Source organism: Myxine glutinosa, chromosome 4 (genome assembly GCF_964187855.1).
Source record: "Myxine glutinosa chromosome 4, kmMyxGlut1.1, whole genome shotgun sequence".
Classification (NCBI taxonomy): domain Eukaryota; kingdom Metazoa; phylum Chordata; class Myxini; order Myxiniformes; family Myxinidae; genus Myxine; species Myxine glutinosa.
The window spans coordinates 131,349,558-131,359,130 of record NC_136264.1 but is presented as its reverse complement, the minus strand read 5'-3'; the positions used below and the strand labels follow the sequence as shown (position 1 = coordinate 131,359,130).

Below are 9,573 nucleotides of genomic sequence, written 5' to 3'. Positions count from 1 at the left end.
CGAGCAGAACGGCTTGTCCGATCAAATCCATTTTTGCAGAGTGTGTTGGGGTTGGGTCTAGGAAGGTTCATGGCCGCGCTGCGATTTTCAATATGGCCGCCACGGCAGCCATCTTGAAATTGGTTTCCGTCAATTTCGAGCAGAACGGCTTGTCCGATCAAATCCATTTGTGCAGTGTGTGTTGGGGTTGAGTAGAGGAAGGTTCCTTTCGAAAATGGGCACGCGGTGATTTTAAATATGGCCGCCACGACAGCCATCTTGAAATTGGTTTCCACCATGCATGGGCTGAGGGGTTACGCCCGCTTTGCGGTGCTATTTATTATTATTTAATTCCGTCAACCTTTTTACAATCAATAATATTTGTCTTTTTTATTATTGAATTCCATCAACCTTTTTGCATTCAATATTTGTCCTTTTTATTATTTAATTCCATCAACCTTTTTACAATCAATATTTGTCCTTTTAATTATTTAATTCCATCAACCTTTTTACAATCAATATAATATTTGCCCTTTTTATTATTTAATTCCATCAACCTTTTTGCAATCAATAATATTTGTCTTTTTTATTATTGAATTCCATCAACCTTTTTACAATCAATATTTGTCCTTTTTATTATTTAATTCCAACAACCTTTTTACAATCAATATTTGTCCTTTTTGTTTAATTCCATCAACCTTTTTACAATCAATAATATTTGCCCTTTTTATTATTTAATTCCATCAACCTTTTTACAATCAATAATATTTGTCTTTTTTATTATTGAATTCCATCAACCTTTTTACAATCAATATTTGTCCTTTTTATTATTTAATTCCATCAACCTTTTTACAATCAATATTTGTCCTTTGTTTAATTCCATCAACCTTTTTACAATCAATAATATTTGCCCTTTTTATTATTTAATTCCATCAACCTTTTTACAATCAATAATATTTGTCTTTTTTATCATTAAATTCAATCAACCTTTTTACAATCAATAATATTTGTCTTTTTTATTATTGAATTCCATCAACCTTTTTACAATCAATATTTGTCGTTTTTATTATTTAATTCCATCAACCTTTTTACAATCAATATTTGTCTTTTTTATTATTGAATTCAATCAACCTTTTTACAATCAATATTTGTCGTTTTTATTATTTAATTCCATTAACCTTTTTGCAATAGTCATCGCAAGAAAGGTTTGAACGGGCACGGAGAGGCTTCAGCACACATACGAAGAGGAGGAGCCGGAGAAGAAGAAGAAGGAGAAAGAGGGGAAGGATAAGGAATCGGAGGAGAATAATCATAAGTGGGAAGAATATTAAAGAGACAAGGAACCCACAAACCACTATACAACTTCCCTTGACCCTCAACGGAGTTTTGAAATTTAAATATTCCTCCAAGTGGAAAATAAACACCTGCAACTTTTCATCTAAGAATCTTTTTTTTGTTTTCCAGGTCCCCCCCAAAGGGGGTGCACCGTTCCCGGAGATACTGCAACACCGGGTCGATGCGTGGAGCGGACGGAGCAAGCCCCTCATCCAACTCCCGATACCAAAATTCCATTTAATAGACTAGTCCCGCATTGCGGGACATATCAGCTATTAAACTGATAAGAACAGATACTACGACGATTTTTTATTAAAATGAAAACCAGCAAACAAGTGTCAACCATCAAATCAAGTCACAATTGCTCAATTGAAGATCTTCCACAACACTTACAACATATTCCGTAAATCCACATAAAGAAACATCTCTCTCTTAAACAAGGCAAGAACATAATTCATAGAAAAATGATGCATCCCATAACATGCTGAGACCCTCGCCTTCCACAAGGCCATTTTCAAACAATTCAATATTTTCCAGAACACGATTTGTTTCGGTTTACATTGATTGCCAAACGGACCGTACAAAATCATTTCCCAACTTAAAGTAAACTTAACCTTTAACTTGCACAAAAACTTACACAAAACCTCATTCCAAACTAAGGAAGCAAAAACACAATCCCACCAAAAATGCCGAACTGACTCCGATTCTTGACATCCAATATATGGGCATTTATTGGTGGAGACATGACCTCTTACTGCTTGCACAGCCCTACATGGCAACAATTGGCACACAGATAACCAGGCAAGGTCACTTTGAGCTCCAGTAAGGGCCTGGGACGAAACATTCCGCCACACCGCCAAAGTTCTTTCCCTTTGAAGACCACCTATCGGTAACACCTCTTGTACTTTCTTCTCCTTCATCAAATTTCGAAAACTCCACTCAAAATCATCCCCAAAACTACCCTCCCGAACAAATTCTTTCAATACCGAATAGGGATACTTGGGATTCCAATCATATGGTCTACCCAAACCCACACGCTTCCCCCGAACCCTGTTCAACTCAGGCAGAATATAATACCCAACGGCTGCAGAGAAGAGTCCTGATGCCTTCCCCGCCATCGTCATGTGCAGTGCCACGAAGGCTGCTCTTAAACTAGCTACCAAGTCTGGGCCGCCCCTTCCCCCTTCCAGTTGTCCGACACCTAGCCGGTGCTGAGAAGGCCGATAAAACCATGGCTTACACATAAACTGAAAAACCAAACTCCTTAACCTTGCAGCAATTCTTTCTGCTGGAGGGAACACCTCCGATAAAAATCGAAGCAAAGGAAAAATCTGCCCTTTAACAACAGTGCCCCTCTCCACTGACGAGAGGGTTCTCTGCCCCCATTCACTCAACAAATTTTTAACCAAACTTAGTTTTTCTTCCCAATTCTTTGCTATACTGCTGCCGGTCCCCAGCCACACTCCCAGCACTTGGAGGCAACCCTCCACGACCCGAAATCTTTGCAAGAGGGCCTCCTCCCATGACCCCCCTCCCACCACCAACAAATTTGATTTATCAAAATTCACATGCAGTCCACTGGAACTTGCAAAGTCCTCGCACACCCGCATAATCTCCTCCAGTTCCCCACTCTGAGCAACACAAACTACCACATCGTCCATATAAGCTAAACATGGGACCCTAGAACCCCCCGAACCTGGCACCAATACCCCGCTAACGCGCAAAGAAAACCTATATAGCAAGGGATCCAACGCAAGAACAAACAACAAGGGGGATAATGGACATCCCTGTCGAACCCCCCGGGAAATCGCAAACGGCCGCGATAACCGCCCATTCACCTTCACTCGCCCAACTGAAGTGGTATACAGTGTTTTGATCAACTTGACCACAGACTCTCCAAAACCCCATTCTGCTAGAATGGAGAACAAATATTCCCTGGATAAAGTGTCATACGCCTTCGCAAAGTCCAAGCTTAAAAACCCTGCCGAACGTCCCCTGATTTCCACCGACGTAATCAAATCCCGAAGGAGAAGCAACACGTCCGTAGTCCTTCGCCCTTTGACTCCACATCTCTGGAACCCACCCAACCGATCTCCTAAAGCTACCTGAAGCCTCCCCAGCAAAACCTTCGCCAGAATCTTATAATCCCCATTTAATAGTGAAATCGGCCTCCAATTACTCAAGCAGTGCAGATCCCCTTTTTTGGGTATCAAAACAATATTGCACTCGGCCCAAGAGGCTGGACACTCACCCTCAAGTAAAACCTCATTAAACAACTCGACAAGTGGGTCTTTTAGCTCTTCCCAAAAACACCTGCAAAATTCCAAGGGCAATCCATCTGGCCCTGGAGCAGACCCCTTCTTCCCATCTCGAACCACCCGCTCCACCTCTTCAATAGAGAAACCTGCGAGTGGCTCCCCATTCACCGGGTCATGATTCCAACCTGACAGGAACACCTCCCTCCTATCCAGATCCCCTGGAACTTGGGAAAAGAAATCCGAAAAATAACTCTTCACGACTTCCTCCATGCCTGACCACGACTCATACAATACCCCTTCATTGAGCAATCCCTTCATAACCGTCTTGTTCTTCACCAACTTCCGAAAGAACGGTGACGAGCAAGGCTCGTCCCTCTCCCTCCTCAAACCACTCCTAAACTGAACCCTGTTAAATTGCTGCAGAATTTTTTTTATTAATCTGCTGCTTCAACTGACATCTCTCCACCCACATCAAACCCATGCACACGAAGCCTACCCAATCTCTGTAAACACGCCGACTTAGCTCGAAAGGACCTGAGAGCCCTCTCACTGTACCCTTGAGACCCTCTGACACATATCCTTAATCCGATGTTTCACCTCTTCCCACCATTCCCTCACTGAACTAAAAAGAGGAATCAACTCCTTCCAAGCTTTAATTCGGCCAGAAATCATCTCCCTTATCCCAGGACTCTTCAACAATGAGGTATTTAGCCTCCAAACCCCTTTACCTCCAAATAAAAACTCATCAAACGAAAAAACTACTTTGAGTAAACAATGATCAGAAAAACTGTTCCAAATCCTCTGCGCTTCAACCGTTGTTACTTCTCTTGAAACAAACACGTAATCCAATCTTGACAGCTGTGAGCCCCCCACATTCGTCCATGTGAACCCCGGATCTCCACTAAAGAAGTCACAAAAGACATCTTTTAACTTAAAAATCTCTATTAATTCCGTCACCCATTTTGCCACTGCACGACTGGTAGGTTCCTCCAATGAGATGTTCAAATCCCCACCCACAACCAAAACTTTGTTGGTGCAGAGCCATGGTTTCACCCGCTCCAGCAATTTCTTCTTCTCCCACGGCTGCTGAGGGAGGTACATATTGACGAACCGAAAGTACTTTCCTTGAATCTCTGCGTCCACGATAGATTCTCCCTGGCTCTACATCCACCAGCTTCACCACCCTCCATGCTAATCTACTCCCAAAGAGCACCGCCACACCATCATTTTTGTTTTTCCCACTACCTGAAAAATGGCACAGACCCCCCCCCATGCCTGCTCCCATTGCTTATACTCAGCACCACCTGGCAAAAACATTCCTGCAAAAATAACATGTCTAAATTCCATATTTTTAGCTCAGCAAATATGCGCTGACACCGACTCTCACCAAGAATACTCCTCACATTCACCGACCCCACCCTCAATTCAACCTTCGTCATCCGAAGTGAGGTCTCTCTCCAATGGATCCACCTTTGCGGAAACCCGGAGCGATTGCCTCACACACTTCCCTTTATCTGCCTTTTGAAACATCCGCTCATCGAAAATAGATTGACCATCGCCACTTAGCCAGGTCTTTTTCACGATACCCACAGGGGTTACCTTTGCCGCCCATTTGCCCTTTCGCCGCACCACCCTCATTGGATCGGGTTCATTCCCCTTGTCCATCTGCTCAAATTCCTCTGCACCTTCCTGTGTCCCAAAACCCCCTTTCACCTCCAATACTGGAGATACCAGCCCCCACCCTACCCCAGCATCCTTCAATGCTCCAGCCAGCTCAGCTGTTCCCTGTTCCACCTCCGTGGCCCGTTCTGCCGCAGCGGCTCGTTCCACCACTTGCCCACTCACAGCGGCCCGTTCCGCCACTTGCCCACTCACAGCGGCCCGTTCCGCCACTTGCCCACTCACAGCGGCCCGTTCCGCCACTTGCTCACTCACAGCGGCCAGTTCCGCCACTTGCCCACTCACAGCGGCCCGTTCCGCCACTTGCCCACTCACAGCGGCCCGTTCCGCCACTTGCCCACTCGGTGCTGTTCTCCGTTCCCCCTCCCTGTTATCTTGGGAACGCCTCAAGGCATTTGCAAAGGATTTGGGGCAGTTCCTAAACATGCCCTGCTCCCCCGCATAAGTTGCAGGTGACACTCTCCATGCAGTCACGAACCACATGCCCCACCTGCCCACAGCGAGGACATCGAGGGTTCAGGCAGCCAGAGCTGAGGTGTCCAACCTCATTGCATCTGTTGCACCTCCGGACTTGGCCGGGATAGAACGCGAATCCTCGAAAAGGGCCAATACTAATCCGATTGGGGATGTGTACAAAGCTGCCAGGCTTTCTCAGGTCATCCCGCAGCTGCGCCTTCACCCTCATTGCCCCAGTCTTGATCCCCAACGCATTCTTAACGTTGTCGATGGACCCTAGAGGCCTACAAAACCTACTCAACCACAATACAACATCCTCACCCTTACCATCCAAATGTATTGAGTGTAAACATTTACTACTCCCCTTTCACACAAAAGGAAGAAAGTGGTTTTTTACTTTTCACCTTTTCCCACTTTTCCCAAAAGGATAGATAAATCACAATGTTCGTGAAAACAACCTCAAAACTTTTCCCCCCTGGTAAAGCGAAAACAAAATCCAACTGGCTTGGTGAGAATCCCAACTCTTGGATCAACACCAACTTGCAAAACCGAAGTTGGTCCATATCAAAATCCAAGTCTTCTTTTATGGTAAAGCGGCCCGCGTTCTTCCTGGGAACATTTGCAGGCTGAAACCATTGTGCCGCCGCCCCTGCCGGACGCCGAGTTCTTCCACAAAGCACGGCTGCCCCACTCGCCGCTCCCTGCCGGTTCGGCACCGGAATTTCCCCACGACTCGGGCGTTCCGTATCCGCACGAAGGCGGGTCCCGGCATTCGCACCGCGACTCCCGTCGATGTGTACATTGCTCCGCGGCGCAACCTCAGGTTCCCCAGAACACGGGATTGGGAATTTTCCCTTCACCCGACCTCCTTCCCAAAATCCAGCAGAACTCCGCCACGATTCCCTATGAATAGGCACTACCACGCTCGCCAGGGGCGCTGCAGTCGATCGTGACACGCATTCGCATCGGCGGTAATGGCGGCCATTTTTTTTAACATGTGCCGGTTGCAACTTTGTTTTAAATGAAGCTCGTCACCATTGTCGGTGAGTATGACTAATAAATCGAATGTCAACTGTTTAAAAACCTTTCTCCCAAACTCCCATGAGCCTCCGACCCCAAACATCCGGATTTGAAAATGGCTGCCGGGAGGGAGAAAACTGGGGTAGGCGACAATTGTTGAAATACTGTCATATTTTGAAAAGTAGCATGAAAACAATTAATACCAGCATAAACTAGAATAATTTCCGGTTCTGTTAGTGTAATTTTTGCCGGTGGATGGGAATGGTCAGCAGGAGAAACCCGCGGTACAAAATCGGGTTTCGCTCGCCGTGGGTGCCATGTTGATTTATGTGTTCCGACAGTGGTCATTCTAATCCATTGAAATCTCGCACAAGCGCAAGCCATCCGCTCCCTTTCTTTGTTTAATCATAAAAATATGTTCGTTATTGAAACTTTTGATGACTTTGGGGTCCATTATTTGGCCGATTTTCAAACTTGATTAATATCAAGAAAGATCACGTGACCACTTGTTGGTAAACAAGACCATGTGCTTTGGACCACGTGCTACTACATAGCCGTTCAACACACACCTACAGTGTAGACTATATGGCATGCATTTTATTCATTTTGTCATCTTTAATACCAGCAGGTCACTTCCCTGTTATGTCTGGCTTTAGCCAGAGTGCAGCCAGCACAGCAGACCAATAGTGTCATGTGTCAACTGATCCACCAGCGGAAGTCTAGTACCCAATTCTGGGAGGACCTCAGGTTTGTACATTGAGTATGAATTGTTGAACACTATTCAGTCTGTTGTCACAAGACTCATCTTTGGCAAGAACTAGGAAGGTTAATAATCACAATTGATAACAAAATAAGTGACTACAATTTTGCTGTTCCAGTTGTCACCAGATTGCATGGTATTTTAACCCTGATTCCCAGATACAAAATGTCAAGTGTATGGAATAACCCCTACTCAGACTAATAATATAATTTCAGACAAGGAATTTGCTCGTCACGTCACCTCGTCACGTCAGACTAGCTGAGGATGACCCCGTTCTGATTGGTAGGAATAAATCAGCTGCTTTCGTACTGTACAGTGGCCCCCCTCAACTATTCTCAATCTATAAGACCCCTCTGCTGAGAAACTTCCCCTCTTGAAAGACCACAATAGTCATTATAGAGGTGGACCACTATACAGTGAATAGTTTGTTCACAATATCAGAAAATTGTTTAGTGATTATCGTCACAGTACTAGTATTACAATACTCTAGCACCAGGTAGTAAACAGTTTTTCTCTAAACCCCTGAGAATCACAGTTAAAGCTGTAGTATCAGAGTCTACAAAGCTGATAATATCACAGTCTACATTGCCACATTAGCACCAAAATGACCATCACAGTGTTTTAAAATGCAATGGAAATGTAAATCTACTGTTAAAAATACAGTAAGACAAAAATCGTCTTGAGATAAATAAAGGTGGACCACTATACAGTGAACTAATAATAATAATAACTTTATAATTACTAATAATAATTATTACTTTAATCGTATTTTTTTCAGCAGAGCTATGTACATACACTTTAACTACCGGTATATTTTTGCACTTGCAGCTCTGCGGAACTCTACAGAGGTGTCCGAGTCCTTCAAAGTAACTGCTAGTCAGCTTGCAGCTGGCTTCCTTGCCGTCTTGAACCGCCAGCTACAGCGCTACCTGCATGGAGACCTATCAGATCCCTCTGAAGAAGTACTCGCACAAACTGCCAGTGCTCCAACACACAACATCTTCGCAGAGGAAGTCTTGGGGATGGTGGATAGCCAAGTGCGGAGAGCACCCAATGCAACAACACAGTTTGTGGAGTCCAAAGTGAAGTTTGCCAAAAACAAGACCATGTTGTGGCTTGAGGGAGAGGCAGAGGATGAGCTGCAGAAGCTTGTGACGTATGCCATGAAACGAGCTCAAGAAATGAGCCGACTGAAGAAGGAGAGAGACGTCAAGATCACAGCTGCAATTGAGCGCCGAACACATGAAATGAAGCAAAGGAGAGACAAGACCCTGCGAAACAAAACAGAAACAAAAGTGCGCCCTCTGGTGGGCAAGGTTGTGTCCAGAGAAAACTTTCTGCAGTTGTTCCCAGAGTCCAGTACAGAGGTGGTTGATGCCATACTGCCAATCCTGGAAAACCCAGCCAGTGTCGTCAACAAGTACTTGTTGCATACCTGGACAGACGAAGACGGTGTAGACGTATGCTACCAGGGCTTAGTCCAGAAATCCAAGCGCAAAGGGACAGTCCTCACCATATCCTACTGGAAGATGGAAGAAACCATTGATGACTGTGTGGACTTTGATGTTCAGTTCAAACAATTTGTCACAGACATCTTGTTCAAGGAGCTGGAGTTTGTGTGAGATTGCTACAGCAGTGTGTGTGGGGTTACGGACCAACCATCAGTTTGACTTTGGAAACATGAATTTCAGGTGTAGCTTCAGGTTTGCCTATGACCTTGACAAAACCAGGTCAAGGTCATATTAACATAATCTTTGATCTGTTGATTATTGACAGTATATGGACATAGCAATAGACTGTACAATCCTGTATTATACCTGTTATACTGTGTAGTTCTGAAATTGTGCCGTTTGGAGCAAAATAGTGGCATTTTTGCATGCTTGACCTTGAAAAATAGGTCAAGGTCACTGATAATTAAACCTTGGCAACTAAAAACATTGTACATTAGACTTTAATAACCTAAACATGCTAAATACTTCATAAGGTACATGTAGCTGTGAATATTATGAACAAAGATGTATAGTTTCCAATATTTCGGCAATATCGCTATTGCGTAACTCGGGTTTGACCTTGAGAAATCCAGGT

The 9,573-nt window shown here is 44.4% G+C and overlaps 1 protein-coding gene and 1 non-coding gene across 2 annotated transcripts; one reads left to right on the top strand and one right to left on the bottom strand.

Moving 5' to 3' along the window:
* Window positions 1–1,454: 1,454 nt before the first annotated feature.
* LOC137426312 (U2 spliceosomal RNA) lies at window positions 1,455–1,643 on the bottom strand. Its single transcript, XR_013623302.1, has one exon. It is a non-coding gene; the product is annotated as a U2 spliceosomal RNA (small nuclear RNA).
* A 6,101-nt stretch (window positions 1,644–7,744) lies between these two features.
* LOC137422882 (uncharacterized) lies at window positions 7,745–9,372 on the top strand. Its single transcript, XM_078776426.1, has 2 exons — window positions 7,745–7,770; window positions 8,317–9,372. Exon 2 carries the CDS (start codon window positions 8,511–8,513, stop codon window positions 9,108–9,110), a length of 600 nt encoding a protein of 199 aa, XP_078632552.1. The 5' UTR covers window positions 7,745–7,770; window positions 8,317–8,510; the 3' UTR covers window positions 9,111–9,372.
* Window positions 9,373–9,573: the final 201 nt, after the last annotated feature.

Bases quoted from the DNA above. Each gene is read 5' to 3' on its own strand.
- LOC137422882 (XM_078776426.1), top strand. From the start codon at position 8,511: ATGGTGGATAGCCAAGTGCGGAGAGCACCCAATGCAACAACACAGTTT.